The 23,575-nt window shown below is 42.8% G+C and overlaps 1 protein-coding gene across 1 annotated transcript; it reads right to left on the bottom strand.

The window, feature by feature from the left end:
• Positions 1-292: 292 nt before the first annotated feature.
• On the bottom strand, positions 293-22,051 carry UQCRC2 (ubiquinol-cytochrome c reductase core protein 2). The gene is made up of 14 exons (XM_019751660.3): positions 21,897-22,051; positions 19,314-19,397; positions 19,067-19,216; positions 17,393-17,457; positions 15,882-15,938; positions 15,515-15,639; positions 13,568-13,665; positions 10,801-10,858; positions 8,675-8,770; positions 8,161-8,360; positions 6,185-6,265; positions 4,193-4,269; positions 1,870-2,023; positions 293-562 (listed from the first exon to the last, which is right to left on the bottom strand). The coding sequence occupies exons 1-14, from the start codon at positions 21,927-21,929 to the stop codon at positions 479-481; spliced, it is 1,362 nt and encodes a 453-aa protein (XP_019607219.2). The 5' UTR covers positions 21,930-22,051; the 3' UTR covers positions 293-478.
• Between the last annotated feature and the right edge of the window lie 1,524 nt (positions 22,052-23,575).

The raw sequence follows: 23,575 nt of genomic DNA on the forward strand, positions 1-23,575 counted from the left end.
TATGACTGATAAGGAATTTGTTTCTCAGAAATTACCTCTATTGCAAAAAAGGCAAAAAGGGAACAAAACCCAGACCATTTATTTGTTATTTACCCGAAAGGAGACTTATAACTGCTTTTATCTTAAAAAGCCACCAACAATAACCTGGAAATACTGCCTTTGAGGGCTACTGAGCCTTGATTTTAATAGTTTCTGAGGCTTAGTATACTCGTTTTCCTTTACAGCATCTAAACAAAGATTTACACAGATAATAAATACTTGTTGATTAACTGATTAGGAAAAATGCAAGAAAAACATTTAAACAGAATGTTTTATTGACTTTAGGTCAACTGAGGACAATTACCTGCATTTGTACTTTTTAAGTTATTTCACCTCATTGAATAAAAGATAAAAGTTACAATAGAGACTTCTGGCTTTCATGTGTTTGCTGCTCTGGGTTGAGAAAATGTCCAGCTCTTTCCTGCGATGTTTTTCAGTATTACAACTCATCAACAAAAGGTGTATGCCCCAAATTTCCACTTGCTGCCATGGACTTCTGGCCAGAGACAAACTTCTTGGCAGCCTTTAAGTAAACAAAAAAAGAAAGTTAATAGAAATAAAAAAACGTATTATCAAGTACATAAATTTATTTATTCTGCTATTTCAAGATCTTATGGACAGGACATTCTGAGCCAGCAATTGTATTAACAGCCAATTGTAGTCGAAAATTAACTACAAAAGAAGGCCAGGTGCATTATTTTCATTTGCGCCGATATAGGAGGAAAAGCTCTGCTGTTCCTTTGAATGTTCTTCCGTCACATCTGTGACTGAGCGAGTGCGGTGCTCTAGATATGGGGGGAGTTGTTAAAAAGGGGGGTAAAGCAAACCTTAGGACACTGCAAAATAGGGCACAGTCGGCCTTGGAAGGGGATATGCTTTTCTGTGTCTGTATCACAAAGGCAAACAGTCAATAACAATACACTGACTGTTAACTTAAAAGGCAAATTTTATAGCCTCATCTTTATGCCATGACTTCAAGTTCAAAGCCTAGAGCACCATGAGTAGCAGCCCCATTATCTCAGGCCACCCTTTTTAATGGATGGTAGTGGAGGCAGCTGTGTTGGGACTCACATGATAGTAAGATGAGGACAGACATTTGGAAGAGAGTAATGATGAACTCGGGCAAGTGAAATCAAGTCAGGGTTACTATCTGAAAGCAGACTGTCTCTTTTTTCTGTCCCCATTGTCTCTATACAAGGTAGGCCTGTAGGGGAGAAGATGGTTGAGACATCTTTAATATAGAAAGTTGGCATCTTTAACATAGAAAGGACTGGAAAAACCCACTGATGTCATTCATGTATTGGTTTGGCGTAGTAGGGAACCCAAAGAGGACGTGTAACAGACACTCCTCGTTCTCAGAACAATTCATCTTGGAGGAAACAAGAACACATGTGGAAAAAAATGACAGCAAGAGCAGGACAGCGTCTTAGGCTAAGAAGACGAAAGAAAACCTTGAGATGCTGGATAATGAAAGACTGGCAGGATAGAGTTTGTTTCTTGGGAGTGAAAAAGAAAAACACCAAACCCAACTATTAGGTTGAACCATGAACTTGTCAATCTCTGACTTTTCTTGATCTCTAAGAATTTACAACCGAATGGTAATTAACCGAATGGTAATTTAGATGAATGAGGAAGACACACACACTGAGTTGGCAGGGAAGCTCTTTGCAGACCTGATAGGAACGAGCCCTCCTGCCTCCACACCGGCAGATGGGAACCGAACAGCACAAGAGGAACACACACAGCCCACGGAAGCTTATGTATTCCTTGGGGAACTGGATCATTATGGTCAAGCTATGTGATGTTAAACCCTCAGCTGCATTTGCTTACATTTATGACGTCAGCGTCAGCTACTGAGTCAATCTGCTGAAGGACCGCGGACGGCGGCGTGTACGAACCAGCAATGAGAGCCTGGGACCCGATTTCATTCAGGGAACCCTCAGAAGACTCCACGAACATTAGGTACGCAGCTTTCAGCTTGTTCCTGTGCGGTAAAGGGCGTATAACAGAGGCAGAAGCCAGTCATATTACAGAGCAAGGCAATTTTCTAAGTATGTTCCCAAACTCTCAAACATGTTTTGGTAAATCCGCAAATTAACAGCTTTGAAAATCTTACAGTATTATTTACATGTTCATTCAGAAAGTTGTCAACATACAATTATACTGAAAACCCAACAGACTGCCTTCTGACTGTGGACCACAACTTAGATCTAGTTAACACTACTCTAATGGGAAGCTTTGCTTAGTGAAGTACCTCTCCCCTCCTGATACATTTTTGGTGGCGATTTTAGGCATTTCTATGAAAGGGCACAGTCCACTTAGCAGATGCTGTGGGCTGGTTCCATCGCTACCTACCAACCCCTGCCCCACTTCTGTGCTGGGATGTGTCTCACTGACGCTGGGAGGGAATGGAGAGGGCAGGCAGGAGAGGATTGAACAGGTCTTATAAGTCTCAGCAGCTTAAATATGGGCACAAAAGCATCAATTTGAAATAAATAAAATCCAATTCATAATTCTCCCAGATAGAAACTGCTGTTCAATAAGGCACTTGACTTATTCAACTCTCAAGTAAGTATCCTCCTTTGGCACTCTGTAGTCAGACTTCCATTTAACCGTAATTACCATCTAATACAGCAATTTTAGCACATTGTCAGCTTAATTACAAAAAGACTTTACCTGCAATACACTTTACCAAGAGATGACTAGTCTGGCCTTCAGCACTGACACCTCACCTTTCTCCCTTTCACTATATGAAGACTAAGAACCTTGTAGGACAAAGTATCGACTCCATCAAATGGCAGAAAACAAACATACTTGACATTCAATTGAAATTCCATTTTCTACATCTTGCCGTGCCTTACAAAAACTGTGCTACACTTATTAAGAAAATAAGTTTTATTCACGAAATTAGAAACAGAGTTTTCCTAAGTCAATCCAGTGGTTCAGTTCATTCTCATCACGTTTTGTGTCTGGTGCGAGCATTCAGAGCTGTAGCCTGTCAACCTTGCGTTCCTTGGATTCAGTATTTAATCCACCGTGTTGTCATTGTTCAAGAGGCAATTGCTCAGTGTGTTCAGTGTAACAAAAGTCATAGTATGAACGGGAATAGAAATGACCCAAAGGTTGTTCCCTCCTAGGCTGTCAGTCGTCCCGTCACACTCGCCCTAGTGGGCAACACTTAGGGTCATGGGAGACCGTTTGAGTTTCAGGAGCCACATTTCAAATTGTCCTCAATGGATGGAGTCAGACTTAAATGTTTTAAATTGCTGTATGAAAATGCAAGCTGATTTCCAACTCTGTCCCAAGTCTGCCTCTTTCAGTTACAGAAACTCCCAGAACTACTGAGTTAGCAGTGCTGTTCGCACTTTCAGTGAGTACAGTGGGAATTTAAAAATCACCAAATAGGAGACAAATATTTCCATCTTTTAACGAGACATCTTTTTTTGGTTATCAAATCAGTAAAGAGAAAAAAGAAATTGCCAATTGTTATGAAAGAACAGGAAGTCATATACTGGTGGTATGATTATAAACTGATACAACCTTTTTACATTGTGACTTCAAAATATAAAAGTAAAAAATATTACATAAATAAATACACACATATATTTTAAAGCAGAGCCTCTCATTATAATGTTTATAACTTTTGATCCAGTGGGAAATCTATACCAGCAAAGTAATAAAAATACAAAAAAGTTTTGAATAGTTTTAAGTGCAAAGATATGTTTTAATTTACCTTCTCCAACTGTAGGAAATGTCCTATAAGTATATTCTGATAACCAGTTAATACTGTTTATGACAAATTTTTAGTAATACGAATGAATGGAAACATAATTATGGTGTGAAAAAAAGGAAGGAATCATTGGTAGGGAACAAAAGATCATTTTTGTCTTCTTCTGTTTGTAATTTTTAAATTTCTACAACAAACTCTATTAAATAGGATATAAGTACATATGCAGTATTAACAATTAAGTTTAAAAATGGTCAAGAAAATAAGCAATATGTTAACAATTCGTGTGGTAGGATATGGATGTTATTTCCCTTTCCTTTTAAACGCTTTTCTGTACTTTTCAATCCTTTTGTGCATATATTATAATATTGTTATAACGAATTCAAATAATTGAAACACAAACACATGGTCAGTACTGAGACTCACTTGGCGATCTGGACGTCTGCGCTGGCCAGGTTCCCTTGAGCAATTGTTTTCACTTGGGAATAGGCAGCCTTGATGACCTGGGAGAGACAATGACAAGCTGGTCATCGCTGATCAGTGCCAGAGTCTCTGGCAGCAACAAGGCAAAAACAAGATAGAAGGCTAGTTCCAGAGAAACAGCAGAATGTCCAGGTGGAATTCCTAAGTCACAATATGTGCCTTGTTCTGCCAATGTTCCATAAAGCAGCTGTTTGTACAACGTACAGTATAGGAGTAGCCAAGCTTCTTAACAAAAGTAAGGGGCAGAGGATGGCAGTAGGGCTTAGGAAAAGCAAACACAGGATTTATAGTTGCCTGTGAGTAAGAACCTCTGAAAATGCCTGACTCTCACAGTGTCTTGCGATGAACACTGCTGTCTCTTACTGGTCACTAAGAAGAAAGCGGTAATCCACACACAGCCAATTTGCAAAGCTCGCCCAAACTTGGGATGCTGGAGTCATGAAGGAATGAAGTTCCAGTGAGGTGGGTGGGCCCGTGGTAAACATTTGCTGAATGAGTAAATTAGTAAACCTGCCCACGATTTCCTCCATCCCAACCCTGGCATGATTCTGGGTCTGCTACTTACTGTTGCCCAGTCACCTAAATTCTAGGACCTTCCTTCATTTTCCCTCCATTTTCGCTACCCATTCATTTCCAGAGCTGCACCTCACACATGGGCTGTCCTTATACGTCTGTTGATCCCGGTCCCTCAATCCATCAGGTCCCTCTGGCTTCACTTCTCTCTCCAGATCCAGACTCCCCTCAATGCCCGTATTTCTGCCTCCCATCTCCTCGTACTCCTGACCTGCCTATTTTTGCAGGATTTCCACCTGGGACCATCCCTACTACCTGCCTCCTGCATTTCTCCATTAGGCTAGTGACTACTACAGAAGAGAAAGCGCAATCCAGACCCGCCTGTCTGCACTGTGGCTGTGCTCACTCACCTGGAGACGTCTCCAGTGCTGACTGCCGTTCTGTGCGTACCTGTGCGAGCCCTTCTTCTGCCCCAAACCTCACCACTTCTTTAACTCCCCTCCCTTCTCTTACTCTCAAACGTGCCTTCGCCTCCTGCCTCACCAGGGATGTGCTTCCTCACCTTCCCGACATCCTCTTCTCCCCACACCAGCCTTGGTGCCCAAGGCGAAACTGTCCACCCGTACCACGGTCCTGCTTGCTCCTGCTTTGTCAGACCTGATCCATTTATCATTTCCTATCTCTGATGTCTGCTCCAATCTTCCTCTCCCTTCCGTATGAACGTTCACCTCGCAGTGTAAAGCCTCCTAAAACTACCACCTACCTCTCTGCAAGTCTAAGCTCCACCTGCCTTCACCAACCTCGCATTTCTTTCTTCTCGTTTATTCCTTAATACTATCAATCTTAGTTTACTTTCAACATTCTGGTGAAAACTGATAACCTCGCCAACGGTGTCCTAGTCTGCTAAAGCTGGCAGAAAGCTCTGTGGTAACTCGGGACGTTAATCCCGAGAGGTCAAACGGTGCCAAGCACTCGCTCTCCCGGCCTCAAATGTACCAGCTTCTCTTCCTTTTCTTCCTATTTTCTTGGCCATTTTCCTTAGTCACTTGGTGGTGTCTCCCAGACTCGAGCGTCAGTTTTCTTCTCCTGCCATCTTTCATACATAACTCTGACTCAACACAATCTCTACATTGAAGACTCCCAAATATACACGTTGGCCTTGATTTCACCTGAGTTCTCCATTTAGATGTCCCAAGACAAATCAAGGTCACATCTCCAAACGGAGCCAAAACACCAACGTGGCATTTCCTCCCTCCCTCCTGGAAGCATCAGCAAACAGTTTAAGCTTCCTCCACAGCAGACACACTTGAATGATGTTACACAGCTCTGATGAGTCATGGCATTCAAACATTCCATATGTGAACTAAACACACGTTAATGGGGAAAAAACACCTTGTGCGAGTCGGTGAGTTTGCAACTTACATCCCCAGCAGCTGCAGCCTGCGCAATAGTGTAAATCCCAAAGAGTCCAGAGTCCGAGTAGCTGGCATTGAAGGCGGAGACCTGAAATGTAACAAAAGTTCGCTGCGGTCATTGTGCCAGGGAGAGCGGGGCACATTTGCTAAGGGGGTCAGACGTGTACCCTCGTAGCATAAGCAAAACAGACTAACATTTCACTGACCCTGCCTAACACTATAATGGTTTTAACATGTCTCGTTTAAACCTTTCTAAAAACAGGTTGCTGACTTTCCTTTTTGCCGGGTACTCTCTGACCTTACTCTGCTGATGAAAGGTTAACAGAGACACTAATTTGTGAACAGTATTACTGTAGACCCACTATGGCTGAGTGGTACGGATTGTGCGCTTTGGCGTTAGCCAAATCTCTTTCTTCCCTCTGCGGCTGGTGACGTCCTTCCTTTTCACCGATTTGCTTTTACTTCTCCTACAGACTAAAGTCAAAGGGTCAGAAAAAAATTTCTGCGTGGTGGCCGTTATTCACATGTCCAAGGATGCAAAACAGTTTGGCCTCTGGATAACGGGGGGATTGCCCTCTTAGTGGTGTTAGGCTCGTCAAGGTGACAGGACTGCCTGGCAGGGGTTTCCCCAGTGTGTATGTGGACCATTTACATAAGGGTCACCCACGCAGCTATTAAAAATATAGACTTTGAGGTCCTGCACCAGGTTTCCTCACCTATATCCCCGTGGGAGCCCACGATTTTAACTAGTGTTCCAGGTGACTCTTGTCAAGCACGGAGCACAAGGAGAAACGCACTTGAGTTACCTGGAGTTTAACTACGAGCCTGAGACTATCCTATTCATACGCCAAACTGCGGGCCCAACTTGGAAGTAGGAATTTCTATTAAATTATGTCATTGGATTAGGACCAAGCTCCATTCACAAGCACCATTAACATTCAACGGTGAAGAAAACAGTACATGAACCAGGAGAAAGGAACATCTGGAGGAAAATTTAAAAAAGCAACTGCAGAATTTAATTTAGGAAGAATTTAAGATAATGGTTTTCAAACTGTGCTCCGGGGAACCCTAACACCCTGTGCAGAAGATTCCAAGGGTTTCACTGTCAAGTAATCCTTTAAACTTCCTTAAAAGTAAAAACTTGTGTGTCGGGCATTGTAATTGGGAAACCATGTTGGACAAAAAAGGCTCCTCTGATAAAAAAAACAAACAAGACATGAAAGTTTGAAAACTACCACTCAGGTGTTGAACAGAGGCAGAGAGAGAGAAGGCTGATTTTCAGATTCACTGTTAGGTGCCAGACGCCGTGCTGGGCTGTGAGCACCCGCTCCTGGTGTGGGGCACGTGTTACGGGCACAGCACTGCCGATAACGGAGGGTGCAGTGCACCCAGCAAACGGTCACTCACTGATATTTGTTGGTGGACGTTTTACATTCGCTTGATTTGAATATCATTATCGTAAAGCTTGAGCACCTTGCTCACTGTCGTAAAAAGGTGTCTTCTCCAGTAACATGGACCTTTCGTTATGACTAAGTGTCATCACCTTTCTAACTTAATCGCAAGCTGGAGTTGTTTCTTGGTGTGTATTTTGTACACTTGGTTGGAAAACATGAGGAGCAGTGAAATTCAGGAAGTAGCCACAAGACTGGAAGGGGACAGAGGAACATCTAGAAAACAAGACTAATTAGATTCTAGGGGGATGTTTGACATTTAAAACTTTATTCTAAAGGGGACTGAAGTGTGAATTCCTGACTTTTTCAGCATTCACTTCCTCTTTCTGTATTAGAATAATTGAAAAGACAGTTAAGTTTTTATTGACCCACTAAGGTACTAAAAGCAAACCTGGCTGTCTCTTCAATTTCACAGCATTTCCTGTGTTCACCATCAATTTCAAGGGCAGCTTAACATTAAGGGCAGACCAGGACTGTGGTGAACACTGAGCCTTGGACAGCAGCAGAAGCGCGAGCAGCTGCTCAGACTCACGTCAAATGGCTGGTGAATGCCCTTGGCCACGGCTTGGTACAGAGCGCTGGTGGCATTGTCGCCTCTCTTGACGTGTGGTCCAGCACCGAGGACGTGCTGGAGAACACTGAAGGCGTTCGCCTCTGCACTTCCTGTGGCCGCACTCTCGGCTACAAAAGCAGCATGGACGAGGCTGTCTCCACTCTGTTCTCGAATTTCACCTGCAGCCATGTAAGAAGAGAGTGAGGAGGAAAGCAGCTTGGTCACCACTGGTTGTATTCTTTGGTCTTCTCTGTGACACGGGGAACCCACTAAGATGAAGCGTTTCTGGAGCCCACGGCCCTTTCAGTACTACCTGCCCTTCCACCAGCACACACAACATGTTCAACAGACAGCACCCCAACAATCTAACTCTTTCCCTCCATGGGGAGACTGTTTGGTAGTAAATCATCAGGCCTATTCCACTCCAGTAGGACACTGCGAGGGGAGGGGGGCTTCCTTTGATAAATTAACCCCAAGGCAACAACATGCTCACCTCCACGGTATCTGGTCTTCGCACCAGACAGACCAAGCCCCCCCCTCACGTTCAGAAACTGTTCTGCGACTTGCTTCAGAACAGGATGACCAACACCTATTTCAACAGAGACAAAAACAAGCTCGAACCAGCATTTCTAAAACAAAAGTAAAACACCTACCATTGTAAAAATAGTGATTATACAATTCAAATATTACAAAAATAAAGAGTCAAGAAAACAAGAGTCCCCCCACAATGCCTCTCCCAGAGATGTCCGTTTACAGTTTACTGTATATTCCTCTAGAACTTTTCCCAGGCACGGATTAATATTATCCTTTTCTTTCTTTAACTTGTCTTTTGTCATTTACATCTAAGTGTGTGGTCTGCATCAAACATTTAATGGTTACAAAGAATTCCATTATAGGGATGTACTGTCATTTATTTAACCAAGTCCTGTAGTATGGACATTAACATGTTTCTAATAGTTGGCTAATAAAACATTACATTGTGTCTCAGAGGATACTTTGAAGAGAATGAAAAGACAACCCACAGAATGGGAAAAAATATCTGCCAATCATCCACCTGATAAGGAGTTAGTGTTCAAAAATATATAATGAAGTCTTACAACTCAACAATAAAAAAACAACGCAATTCAAAAATGGGCAAAAAAGACTTGAATAGACATTTCTTGAAAGAAGGTACACAAATGGCCAATAAGCATAAAAAAAAAAAGTTCAACGTCATTAGTCATTAAGGAAACACAAATCAAAACCACAGTGAGATACTACTTCACAGTCAGATGTCCATAATCAAAAACCAGAAAACCACAAGCGCTGGTGAAGGTGTGCAGGCAGCGAGAGGCTCGTGCGTGCGGGTGGGAATGGACAATGGTTCAGCTGCTTTGGAAAATAGTCTGGCAGTTCTTCAAATGGTTAAACAGAGTTACCATATGTCCTGGCAATTCCACTCCTAGGTATCTACCCAAAAGAATTAAAAACAGTGTTCTAATCTAGCAAAAACTTAAACCCAAATATAAATTCACGAGAGCCAAAAAGTAGAAATAACCCATTATGTCCAGCTGATGAATGGATAAATAAAATATGGTGACGGGGTATTTTTCAGGTAAAAAAGGGAACAATGGTACATATGGATGGACTTTGAAAACATTATGCTCAGTGAAAGAAGCTAGTCACAAAAGGCTACATATCGCATGATTCCATTAAATGAAATGTCCAGAACAGTCAACTCTATATTGACAGAAAGTAGGTTAGTGGTTGTGAGACGCAAGGAGGGGGTAGGATGGGGAGTCACTGCTAATGGAATGATGAAAATATGCTGAAATTACATAGTGGTAATAGTCGTATGACTATGAATATATGAAAAACCATGAGCTGTACACTTTAAAAAGGTGACTTTTATGGCATGTGAATTATCATACTGCAATTAAGCAATTATTTTAAAAACAAATGAACAAAAAATATTGTGAATAATATTCTCATGCAACTATTTTGTAAACTTGACTAAGCATTTGCAGGATAAATTCTTAAAAGTAAAACTGCTAGGTCTAAGAGCATAAACATTTAGAATTTTAATATATTCAAATAGACCTTCAAAAATGTCCTACCAATTTATACTCCCACCAACAAAATTTTAGAGTGCCTACTATTTTCCATACCCTGGGTACTCCAGGGCAGTGCCAATCTTTTCATTTTTGCCAATCTCACACATTAAGATTTTTCTTAATTATTAGTGAGGCTGGACACCTTTTACAGTGACTACACACACACACACACACAAACACACACACACTTTCCCCATGAATTGTTTGTTCATGACCTTTGCCTATTTTCTGTTAAACTGCACTTCTTTTTTTAAAAAACCAACTTGTAAAAGCTCTTTGCTGAGAGAAATCTGTCCTTTGTCATAGGTTTTGCAAATACTGTAATGAATTTAAAATCAGTAGTTTACAAAGTTAAATGTTGGATCCTGCTTTCCACGGGGGGAGGGAAACACACTAGAAATTAAAATCCAAACACATCGCGTGTGTGATATAAACAGAGGACTGAGTTCTCAAATTCTGTTCAATCCACGTTCACATAATTACAGTTTAAGGAAGCAAACCGACACGCAGGCAATTCCCAACTTACCAAGTCCAACTAAAGCCATCCTTGCACTTGTAAAATGGTTCTGAACATAGTGATGTAACTGAGGAAGGTAAAAACGTTTATTAGATTATATTGGTGTAAATATATAAAAAGGTATAAAAACTTTAAAACTTAAAACTGTAGTTCAGCAGAAAAAAATACATTCACTTAAAAGCTGTTTTATGAACAAATGATGAGGGACCACCTCACGCTGAATTACACCAAGATTTTAAAAACTATTGCTTAAAAGAACTACAGCTTAATGTGGTGATGGTCACATAACCCTGAGGAGGAAAACTATGGAACTGAACTTTAAATAGGTGAACTGTATGGTATGTGAATTACATCTCAAAAAAACTGTTACTAAAAAAAAAAAAAAGAATAAAAAAATGGCAAAATTAGAGCACACCCTGGTTTGAACTTGAAAACAATGGGACCAAGGTTCTGATTTTTAGTTTTTGTCTTTCTACAGGTAGTCATAGAGCAGTCTTCATTCTGTAGCAGGGCTACTGGGGTTACCTCACTGCACCCCTACCCCTCCTGCCCATTTTCTCGCCATGAGGTTACTGTCTAGATTAGGGCTTCCAACCTGGACGATCACAGAATTACCTGGGAGCTTAACAAACACTGTCACTGTCGCCCCACCCAGCCCCATTCCTAGGCCCACTCTACAAACTGATACAGAGTAGGACTCAATGCAGAATCTCGGGATCTGCATTTGACAGCACTCACCCACCCCAGGTGACCTGAGAATCAATGGGATGTGACAATCGCTGGTCCCCCCAGCATTATTCTAGACCTAATATACAGAAGTCGGGCTAAAGCAGGCACTCTCAACAGGAGCGGTACTGCTCAAGGGCGTGACAATCGGTTACGCGTAGGAAAAAGAGCTCACCCCTTTTACGTTACATAGAGAGAGAGAGTACAGGAGCACACAGTGTATCTGTAGTACGAAAAATTCATTGCAAAATTTAGCCAATGTTAGACAAAATTGGGCTAAAAGGCTCCTTGGGAATGGGTCATAATGTTGAGAATCACAGGTTCACGTAATGAGACTGAACTTTTAATCAAGTTATCAACAAAAAATGAATGGTGTCGACATATATGGAGTCACCTTGAAAAGCCATCTTCTTTTTTTGTTTTTTCCACTGAGGGTTTTCTATTGAATGCTGCCATTGCTCAAAGTATTCTAGCACCAATTTCTTTAGAATTTCCTTCAGTTTAGGGGCACATTTTAAAAATGCTAGTAACTCTGAGATAAGCTTGGTTAACATCATGGTATTTGTCCATGATACACACACATCTTATTATTTTTTAAATAGAGTACAGTTGACATACAACACATACTTTATTTTTTTAAAAATAGGACCCTTTGGTATATTCCTAAATTCCCTTTTCTTCACTTGATATGAAATTTTTTCAAATCAGTATTTTGAATGGTTGAATGATATTCCATTCTACAGATATTTAATGTTATTTATTTCTCCAATGTTAGACATTAAACTTGTTTCTAATTTTTCATAATTATGAACAATGATACAATAGACATCCTTGTAGATAAATGTTTTGCTTTGTGCATTTTTCAGTATATGTGCTGCCGAAGCAAGCACGCTTTGTGCACTTTTTAAACTACCTCAGTAATTTATCTTCACAAGGGTGAATTTGACTTCTGAAAAATTTCAAAACTCATTAGAGGCCACTCTTATGAAAAATGTTGGCTGTTCAAATTGGATGCTCAGTTACAATTTTTTAAAATAGTGCCATATGAATGGCAGGAATTAATTATTGATTGAAAATGACAGTTTTCTTAACCACGAGGTCAAAAGAGGAAAGGGATATATAATTCGGTTTTCTGTATTGGCTACCTAGAAATGAAATGAGAGTAAAAACATTAATTTTTGAGTCACTTACTTTGAAAGTGTTGATAATTCTCAATTTTTCTCTTAATGTCTTTTGTTAAAATTTTTTTGGGGGAGTGGGTGGTAGGAAAGATACACAGAGGGTGCCAACAAAATGTATAGACATTTTAAGAAAGGAAAAAAACTGCATTAAAATTATAATACTCAATACATACCGATAACAAAGGTGAATGTAAGTCACATTTGACTTTTGCAGTTACAAGAGGTGCTCAAAGTGATTCCCATCAGCGTAATTTTAATAACAGTTTTTTTCTTTCTTAAAATGTATATGCATTTTTTTGGGCACCCTCTTTATATATCTCTGTGACACATGACAAATTTGTACTTCCAGCAAAGTGAGGCCAGCGTGGGGGACAAGGTGACTGAGCTCGTAGGCAGGCTGAAGGTGGAGTGGAAAGTAAGGAAGTGGGCCTCACTCCGACCAACATATTCAGAGAGGTGAAAAGAAGACTTTTAGTCACAATGTTATAATATTTAAACATTTAACTACTGTTTAAAAAGGATACATATGCACAGAAAAGGGTGTAGAAGAAAATAAACCTATGTATTAACCCTGAATGCCTTTAGGCGTGTGACATGCTTTCCTTTATTTTGCTTGTCTTTGTTTTCTGAATTTTCTGTAACAAACATGTCCTTTTCATAACAAAAAATTTTTCAGTTAAAACATATACAAAAACTGTTCAGACAGAATTTTAGTTAAAAACCCAGCTGATGCGAAAAAAGCAAGCAAGTGAATTACTTAAATGCAAAGATAAAAAGAACAATTAGCAAACAAACTCGACATGGTAGATGAATGCTCAATGTACTGAGCAAACAAGCACATGTTAAAATACAGTGTGTTTCGCCAGTACCTCATCTGGTGTCACTTTTCCAATCCTATAGTCAGGACAGTACAAGGAATTAGCCAGGGTATTTCGGTAAGCTGCAGCATGCAAATTTTCAATGACACCTGTAACGAATAAGTAACGAAGCAGTTACGGAAATGTCATTTAAATACAGATGACAACATTTTTAGAACCTAGAAAGCACAGACCATACAACTTTGGTCATCTTATGGCAACCTGTAAAATTCTGCAGTTGAAAGTGCTGAGGGAAATAAGCAGGTATGTGCCAGCAGCTCTACACGCCAGAGTCCGCCGAAACACTTCTCTAAGCGACCTGGGTTATCTGGACAGCACAATGGCCTGGGTTTCAGGAAGTCTGAATCTAGTTACAGTTCTGCCACCAACTTGCCACGTGACCTTGGATAAGTCATTTCATCTGAATTTTACTTACTTCTAGGCCCCTCTCTAGGAAATGAGAGAGTTGTCAGGGTAAGGGGAGCGATGCAAGGGTCCGTCTCAGGTCTTAGCACTGGCTTTCAGGACTCACACTGCCTTCCTGACAGGTGCCCTCCACTGTCCCTGCCTTCCTGCTCAGTGCCTTTGCTGGAGGTATGTCCCTGTCACTGCTCATTATTTTGGCACTTTTCCTATTCCAGGTACTGTGCGAGGTCCTGGCCACACAGACGTGAGAAAAACACAACATCTGCCTGCACAGTGCTGAGTTACAACTGTGAAATAAAGTACTACAGTGTGTGCCAGCAGCATGTCAGACGTGCAGCGGGGGCCAAGGGCAGGCAGTGGGAACCGGACAGCAGTAACGGAAGTCCCATCTGCGATGAGTCTTACAGAACGAGCAGCTGTTTCCCAGGGGAGTGATTGCGGAATGACATTTCCAGCAGAGGAAACAAAGGCATAAAGCACAACAATCTGATTCAAAGGGGAGCTGCAGCTGGAGGGGAAGAGGGCAGAGCAAGGAACCGGGGAGGCAGGCCAGGTCACGTAAGTCAACACAGAAGCTAAGTTACACAGTTTGGACTTGATCCCACAGATAACGAGAAGACTTTGAAGGATTTCCAGCGGATTTTCATGTCAGAGGGATCACTAGGATGGCAAGTGGAAGACGGCTGAGAGGTACACCTGTAGGAAGACGCCTGCCAGGAGGCTCCAGTAACTGCGCACAAGGGCTGGAGCCTCACTGCTAGCGGCGGGGAAGCAGCACTCGGACAGTACCATGCGATCTATTTCCCTGGAGAGGTCCTGAGTAACAAAGCTCATACTCCTTTGTGACACAGAGTATCACCGTGGGGTAATGCCAGCTAAGGAGAGCCAAGCACTCACGAGCAGCAGACACTGGACAGGAGGCCGGAACTGAGCACAGCCACCCTGCTGAGCCCCTGCAGCTGGTCACCATCAGACCCAGGGTCTGCGTGCTCACTCCTGCTTCTTCCTTCTAGGAAGACCGATCATGTCTCCCAAGAGTCAGGGGTGCTTGTTTACAGACTTGTTTTGCCAGATGTACTTGTCAAGATTATATAATCAAATGTTACATAAACAGAAAATATGACTCCAAAAAGAGTAATTAAAAAAAACAACACTAAGTTGGCTGTTTGGGAAAGGCCCCATAACGCTAGGTTGGCTAAACAGCCAGAGCAACATATAACAATAAACAGTATCAGCAGCAACAATAAACGGTCGCTGGATTTGATCCAAGCAAAACAACTTAAAACAAAACACTGGGTGGGAAGGGAAGGACAGGAAAAACGCCTTGCATTCTATAAAGGTGAAAAATAATCAACAATATAAATGTTTCGAAACAAAAAAATATATTTTAAAAACGGGACAAATTTTTGGAAAGGGCATTTTCAAACCCAAGTAGAAAACCATTTCAACAGCACCCCTTTCCCTCTCCAAACTGATCTTCTCAAAAACCCAGTCCCTTAGAAACAATGGAATGTAATCTGAAAATGCACTTACGAGCCTGTGGATTCTGAAAAGCTACAGCTTTGTCAATCCTTAGCTGAGACTGAAGGGCGGCTACCTCCCAACGACGAAATTCTGGTGATGTGGTGACATTGAGCAGGAACTCCATTAGAATATCACTACAGATGACATCGAGACACAAGTCACGCATCAAACATTTAAAACCAACATCCATCCTATGTCACTGTAACGCTCTCAGTATTAAACTTGAGGCCTTCCGGTAAACGCGGTGTTCTTAGCAGGCTGTGAATCACAGGCACGAACCCAAGCCGGAGGCCACAGTGCCCTATGGAAACAGACTAAACCGGAGCCGCTAGTGCTTCCTTAAAGGTGGATGCCCTACACACGCGCAGGCACTTACACATCATCCCGCAGGCACTCCACAGTGTACGCCATGTTCTCCCGCGTCGAGGTCACACTGAATCAGAAATAAACGACAGTGAATTGTCCAAATCACAAGACATTGTCCCTTATATCTCTGTTCAACCAACCAATTCCTCTGGAGGAAAAATCATTCTCAAGTATAAATAATATTGTAACACCAATACACATACTCATCCACTAAAATTTAAAAATATTTAAGAAATCTAAGTTGTACACCTGAAACTAATAGACTATTGTGTTACAGCTATACTTGAAAAAGCATTAAATATTAAGAAATATTTTTAATAAGAAAATGGCAGATAATTTAACCTTAGAAAGGAAGGAAATCCTGACATGTTACACATGGATGAACCCTGAAGGCGTTCTGCTAAGTGGAATTAGTCAGTCACGAAAGGGCAAATACTGTAGGATCCCATTTCTATGAGGCACCTATGGGAGTCAGATTCATAGCAACAGGACATAGAATGGTGGGGCTGGGGGACGAGGGGAGTCGGGAGTTAGTGTTTAACAGCCACAGTTTCGGTTGGAGAAGAGGAAAGTGTTCTGAGACGGGTGATGGCTGCGTCACGCCACTTCATGCCATAGCATGTACACTTAAAAGTGGTCACTTTTATGTTATGTAGATTCTACCACAACTTAAAAAAATGGCAACTGAACTTGAAGAGCCCTTTGTACTCTCCCAGGCTAATTCGCTCACTCCAGAGGCAAACACATTCATAATCACTACATACTATTGTTTTAAAAAATAAATGCCTCATACCTTAAAAAAATCTTGAAACCTGCTTTTTCCACAAAACATCTCGTTTTTCAGTCTGTGTTGACATATAGGTCTAATTCATTCCGTAACTGCTGTGTAATAGTCCCACATAGGACTAGATTGTACTTTATTCATCCATTTCCCTAAGGATGGGCATTTCGATTGTTTCCAGGGTTACAAAGCTATCTTTGTGCATGAGGATTCGAAAGTGTTAGGTTGTAGGATATGCTCCTTTTCGATGTTACTAGATGTCCCTTGATTCTTTTCTCAGTAGTTGTCTCAGTCTACACTCCTACCGGCCCCGTGAGAGTCTGCATTTCCAGTAACACGGCCGACAGCACCACAGACAGTCTGACGGGTGTGCCAGGGCGTCACACTGCTGACTACAATACAAATGGCTGTTTCTGGCCTCCTCTGCTGGGAATAGCCTGTTCCTATCCTTTCCCATCCATTTTCTCTTGGATTGCTTTTCTCCCTAATTTGTTATTCTTCATTTCTCCAAATACTCGTGTTATGCATGTTGCAAATATCTACTCCCAGTTAACTGAATGTTTATTTTAAAGTACAAAGATGTTTTACATTTTGAAGTAGTGAAATTCACCCGTCTTTTCCTTTCTTGTGCCTTCTTTAGGAAATCCTTAATCACCTTGATAACAGAGAAGAGTCCCCTTACAATAGAGTATTTTCTGGTGTTTTCACTATTTACTTCCTATTATTTATTTTTAACAAACCTTAATTTACCACCAACTGCTTCGATTCCACGGGTTATCTTGAAAGATGAAGCTCCTTTTGTAGTCTTGAAAAAGAGAAAGAACAATTCTTTTTTTAGTAATTTTTTAATGCTAAGTTTGCCAAACATCAGACCACGTGATCTTTTTTTAAATTAGTTTCAGGTGTACAAAACAATGTAATAGACATTTATACCCCTCACAAAGTGACAACCCCTCTCCCCCAATCTACTACCACTCTGACATCGTATGTAGCTCTTACAGTTCCAGTGACTCTATTCCCCATGCTGTACTCCACATCCTGTGACTATATATATATGTATATGTATATGTATATATGTATTTATATATATGTATATATATACACACTCACACACATATATATACACACATACACACATATGTACGTATATGTATGTATACACACACACACACACACACACACACACACAAAATTGTAGTTGACATTCTGTATTATTCAGTTTCAGCTTCAGGTGTACAGTGCAGTGGTCAGGCATCTACACCATCCATGAGGTGGTCTCCCTAATAAGACAAGTGTCCGTCGGATACCCTACAAAATCTTTCCTACATTATTAATTATATTCCCCAAACTGTCTTTTGTATCCTCATGGCAATATTGTGGCTACCAATTTGTGCTTTCTAATCCGCCCCACGCACCCATGTAGCAACCATCAGTTTTTCCTCTATATCTCTGAGACTGTTTCTGTTTAGTTTGCTCATTTATTCTGTTCTTTAGATTCCACACATAAGTGAGGTCACATGGTATTTGTCTTTCTCCTTCTGACTTATGTCACTGAGCATATCATAATCTAATGTCTAGCTGTCATTACATTCAAAGGAAACTTTACCTAAATAGTGGATCCTTTTAAATTTTAGAATTATAAAACAAAGTCTACCAAAAAGCACAAGTATAGATTTTTATATAAAGTACATTTAGGTAAAAATTCCATTATCAAATACAAATTTACTGGATTCATCAGTCTATTCTGAAAGAGATTTCCATATGGGAAAGAATAATTTTCTTTCTTCTGGCACTTTTTAGAAATTTAACTTTTTTTTTAACTGATTTCTTATGCTCTAGCACAAACATTGATTTAATGCTTCTCTGTTGTAAATATCCTGGTTTTCCATGTTATCTTAGGGGCCTGTACAGGATTGAACAGTGTCTCCCCAAAATCCACGTCCAGTCGGAACCTGTCACTGTGACCTGATTTGGAAATAGAGTTTTCATAGATGTTACTATTTAAAATGAGGTCACACTGGATTAGAGTGGGTCCTAAATCTAATATGACTGGAAAAATTTGAGAAGAGGGAAATCTGGACACAGAGACACAGAGGGGAGGCCGTGTGACAACAGAGGCAGAGAGTGGACTGCCGAGGCTGCAAGCCAAGGAGCCCCAAGGACTCTGGCCACCACCAGAAGCTGGAGGAGGCAAGGAAAAGTTCCTCCTCGGCCGTCAGAGGGAACACCGCTCTCCTGACACCCTGACCTTGACTTCCAGCCTCTAGTACTGCGAGGCTCAGTTTCTGTTGCTTAAGCCGCCCCGTCTGCAGTTATTTGTGATGGCAACTCCAGGAAAGTAACCAGGGATGCTTTGTTTCTCTTTTCTGTAGGACCAAGAGACCACAGCATTTATGATCATAAAAGATGCTTACCAAACTGGTTGCCAGACGAAGCAAATGAGAGATTCCTAAGTTGTTCGAGTCCTCGTATCTACTGCCAGCTTTAACGAACAAACCAATTCTTGAGGCAGGAGCATAGTTTTCCAGAGAAGCAATCACTAAGCCATTTGGTAACTTGGTAAACTGTATTGAAAGCAAAGCAGAGGTGGTTAACGCTTCCTATCACCCCGAAAGCAGGGCATGTACAGGTGCCGGGGAGTAGCAACTCAGCGGGACTAACCTCCAGGTCCTGAGGCTGGAGAGGCGCTCCTGCAGGCGCAGACGTGGCCTTTACTTTGGGAGCAACTTTGAGGGAGTAAAACCTCTAAACACAGAAAACACAAGTTATACACGCTGATCACCAGAACAGCATATCGTATCCCAGTGTGCCCCCAACAGAAAGTATTCCGTGGTAAAATAACTCCACAGGAAGATTTAGCTGATGAACTAAGGACGATGGACCCCCCCAGGTTCCCCAAGCCTCTCTTAAACCTCTATTTATTTGTGACCTGTAGAGCCTGAAGGAACACAGAAGTCTACATGTTCATTTTTTACTATGTAAAGAATTACTGTATTTTCTTTTACATTTTAACTGCCTGATTAACGCTTCGAGTAGTTCTTTCTAGCTGTAATGCTTTGGAATTGTTTGGGAAAGTGTGGGACTGTCTCACCCACACCCTTTTATAGATTTTAGCATTATGGCTTCCCTTAGCTGCCCAGTCTCACCCTTTTAGTCTATATTCCAACTGAAATGACTTAATCTCCTCAATCACTTTAGTAACCTTTAGAAAAGATAAAGTATACCAAGGAAAACCTCCTCCAAGCCCGGTATTTCCCCTAGTATCTTCGCTCTCTTGTGTGTTACACCGAGATGACACAACCAACGGTTAAGTCTTCTTTGACGAATGCCAATTTATATCACTGTGGTATTAACAATAGTTTCATCCACAGCAGTCTTGATACATAAGATAGAGCCCCTGCTAGGGTAAAGTGTCCTCTTAAATGTTGGCTAATGAATCCAAAATGCATAATTTTATTCAGTTCTTTTGGGCAAACGATATACGACAGAATTCGTTTTGGTTACGCCTAAGGTTCACAAGGTTACCAGTGGAGATTATGTTCCAAGTTAATAAAACTTGGTACTCGCAAGATCAAATGAACATGTTGCTGGAGTTTCCCGAGGACCCCAACAGAGGCTGCGATGCCCCTTTGTAACAGGCAGAAGGGCGTTTTGTTGTGCTTTCAGCATCAGTGCTGCAGTAAGTTGGTTCCTAGTTTTTTCATTTGCTGTTTGTACTTTTTAAATATAAATTACAATTAGCTTTGCTTTATCATCATCAATTCTGTGTGCTGGGTGTTGTATAATTAACCCGACTTGTGATTTGACTTCTGATTTTCCAAAAAGGAAAAGTGACGTGGGCATAGTAGTTCAAATGTAAACAATTCGTAGTTCCATTGCCAAGGGAGATTGAGGTGCTTTCCCCTCAAATATGCCCGAACAGTGACACTGCGTTGGTTATGTGCTTCCTATCTGTCCCATTCAAATCGGCTGCAAAGAATTATTTTAATCAAATGTATACATTTATTCTTATGCAAATGTGTTATAATCAGAAGAAACATTAATAACGGCTTTCACGCTCACTGCAATTCGCTTCCATTGGTCCTCTCCAACTTGGTTACCTTTGAGCTTTTTTGTACTGGAAGGTGGGGATGGAGGAAATGGAGCTCTAGGGTTCTTTTGCCAGCCTAACTGGGCTGCCCTCAAAGGGGTGTTCATCATTGGTTTTCTAGGCGTGCCAGGAAGGGTAAATAAAATGCAGCCTAAATTATGGCCAATTGTATAATCCATAGTGTTAGCTATTTAAACACTAGCACAGGGAAACTCCGTTCCCTGGTCTTCTGCACCTCCCTCTAGCAGGTTCCTAGGCTACTTAATAAAATAACCAGGTACTATCAGCATTGAGCTGATACTTTGTTGTGGTTGCCTCGTGCAATGCAGGATGTTTAGCAGCACTCCCTTGTAACTAACAACAGGTTGTTACAACGAAAAACCGCCAACTATTTCCTAGGCGCAAAATCGGCCCAGGAAAGATTTTAAAAAGCGTCCCGGTGTCCCCCGCCTCGACAACCACCGCTCCACAGGGATGTGACACTGACACGTGAGGAATTGCCCCCAAGTGACAGCTACGTTTCACCAGGGCTTGAAGGCGGGGCCTTAGAGTAGGTCTTGACGGCCGACCAGGAGCTCTCCCAGAGGCACTCGCTAACAAGAGACCGTGAAAAGCACCCGTTATACTGGCAGGACACCGTAGTAATCAAGTTCCAGGCACAGCGAAAAGCGCTTCACAGGCATTAGATCATCTCTTCCTTAGAATTTTGCTCATAAACTAACGTAGCAGTTGGGGAAACTGACGCTTCGAGATACACGAAGCAGCTGAGGCCGCAGCCGGAAGGGTGAGAGTGGGGGCTAGGTCCACGCGGCCTCCTGCCCCCGCCTCCCTCCACCCTCCGGTCTCACGGTGTCTTCGGGGACGCAAGTGCAGCAGTGACCTTCAGACTGCGCTCCACCGAGTCGCTTCGCCGCCGCTCTTGGGCCCGCTCCCGCCTTCGGGTTTCCCGGCGTTAGGTCTCTTCTGCTTATTGCAAGAGCCGGGCCTCCAACGCCCGACCCACCCAGCCGGCCAGCCCACTTGGCCCGCAGAGTTCAGCTGAAGGACAGACAGAAGCCCGAGGCCCCGGGGCCCCAAACCGGGCACCTCCGCTCCGCAGCACCCGGCTGACACACCGCTCCCCAACCCTGCCCAGTCCCGCCGGCTGTGCTCACCGAGAAGGACCCGGCTCTGCTGAGCAGCTTCATGGCTCACACTTGCTCGGACCCACGGTCACTGCCGGCTTAAGGGGACAGCCAAGATGGTGGCGGGCGACGGGAGTTTCCCAGCCTTCCCCGCGACACTCTTCCACGCCCCCTTCGTGAGGGGGACTCTCTATCCGCACCGCGCTCTACTGCTCCCTGCGGGAGGTTGGACCAGTCCAATTCCTCCAAGGCGCAGGATAGGGAGACGCATGATTTCGTTAGTAAAAGCCCAGCCGATGACTCAGGTTATCACTTTTTGGATTCCCTTCCTGGCCCGGAATCCACTCTGCAATCCTCTTCTACGTCTGCAGGAGCCCAGCCCACCCCCGCCACTTTGGATTCTCCCGACCCGGATTGTCCAATGAAACGGCCTCCTTCCCAGGATCCCCTCTGCGCGCGGCCTCGGGGCTCCGCCTCTTCTTGAGCGTCTAGGTGTCCGGCTCCTTGGGAGCTTGTGTGTCTTCCAGCGGAGACTTGGGCCTGGATCCCGGGCGTGGTTGCCTCTGGCTGGGTGAAGTCCTCACTAGATCACTAGCTGCGTGAGAGCACAGGCCGTGTCCGGCGAGCTCGCTGGCCTAACTCCCAGAACGGGCCGGGGACACACGGAGGTGGGTGGGTCCGGGGCCTCGGGAATCCTCACAACTGAGGTCTCTGCTCTCATGGAGTTGATAGTCTAGGCTGGGGCTACGTAGGAAATAAACACTAGTTTTCTTTCTTTTTTAAAGATCTTATTGGGGAAGGGGAACAGGACTTTATAGGGGAACAGTGTGTACTTTCCGGACTTTAACAAGTCAAGTTGTTCTCCTTTCCATCTTAGTTGTGGAGGGCGCAGCTCAGCTCCAGGTCCAGTTGCTGTTTCTAGTTGCAGGGGGCGCTGCCCACCATCCCTTGCAGGACTTGAGAAGTTGAACTGGCAACCTTGTGGTTGAGAGCCCCTGCTCCAACCAACCGAGCCATCTGGCCACCCCCCCCCCAAAAAAAAAAAGAAACACTAGTTTTCATATGAGAAGAAAATGGTTTGAATAGTAGGGGTGTGTGTGAGACACTAAGGAGGTGAAACCTGCACACTGGGCCACGTGAGTATTTGGGGGAAGAAGGTTCTCTCTTACACCGTTCTCTCTGAGAGGTTGCCTTGTGCCAGACGCTGCCAGAGCTGCAGGCGCGGTCCCTGCCCTCCAGGGACTTACCCGTTTCCTACCTTGCTGAGTAGCATGGTTGGGAAACCACCAGCATCATCAGCGTCACGTAGTTTGTTAGAAATGCAGACTCTCCAGGTTCCATGCTGTGTCAATATCTGCCTTTTCACAAGATCGGAGGCGATTCATAAACGCACAGTCAAGTTTCAGAGGGGCTGGTGTTCTAGCCCTTACAAAGCACAGACTTGTGTCCTCTGGCCTGTGGCTGAATTCCTCCACGCCTTCACCTGTCTAACGGGATTCCTTCCAGTCTTGAAGAATCAAGCGCCAACCCAATTTCTGTGCCTTCCGAGGGCACCCCTAACTGCATCCATAACATGAGAGGCGAGTTCTCCAAAGTGTGGTACACTTACCACTAGTGGCGCATGAAATGATTTTAAGTTAGTACGTACGCGAATGAATGCTGTTCTATTTTAATAATTATCTATTTACTTTGAATATTGTGGCAATGCT

This window comes from Rhinolophus sinicus, chromosome 10 (assembly GCF_057876585.1).
Source record: "Rhinolophus sinicus isolate RSI-liver-muscle chromosome 10, RSI-T2T, whole genome shotgun sequence".
Taxonomy (NCBI): Eukaryota; Metazoa; Chordata; class Mammalia; order Chiroptera; family Rhinolophidae; genus Rhinolophus; species Rhinolophus sinicus.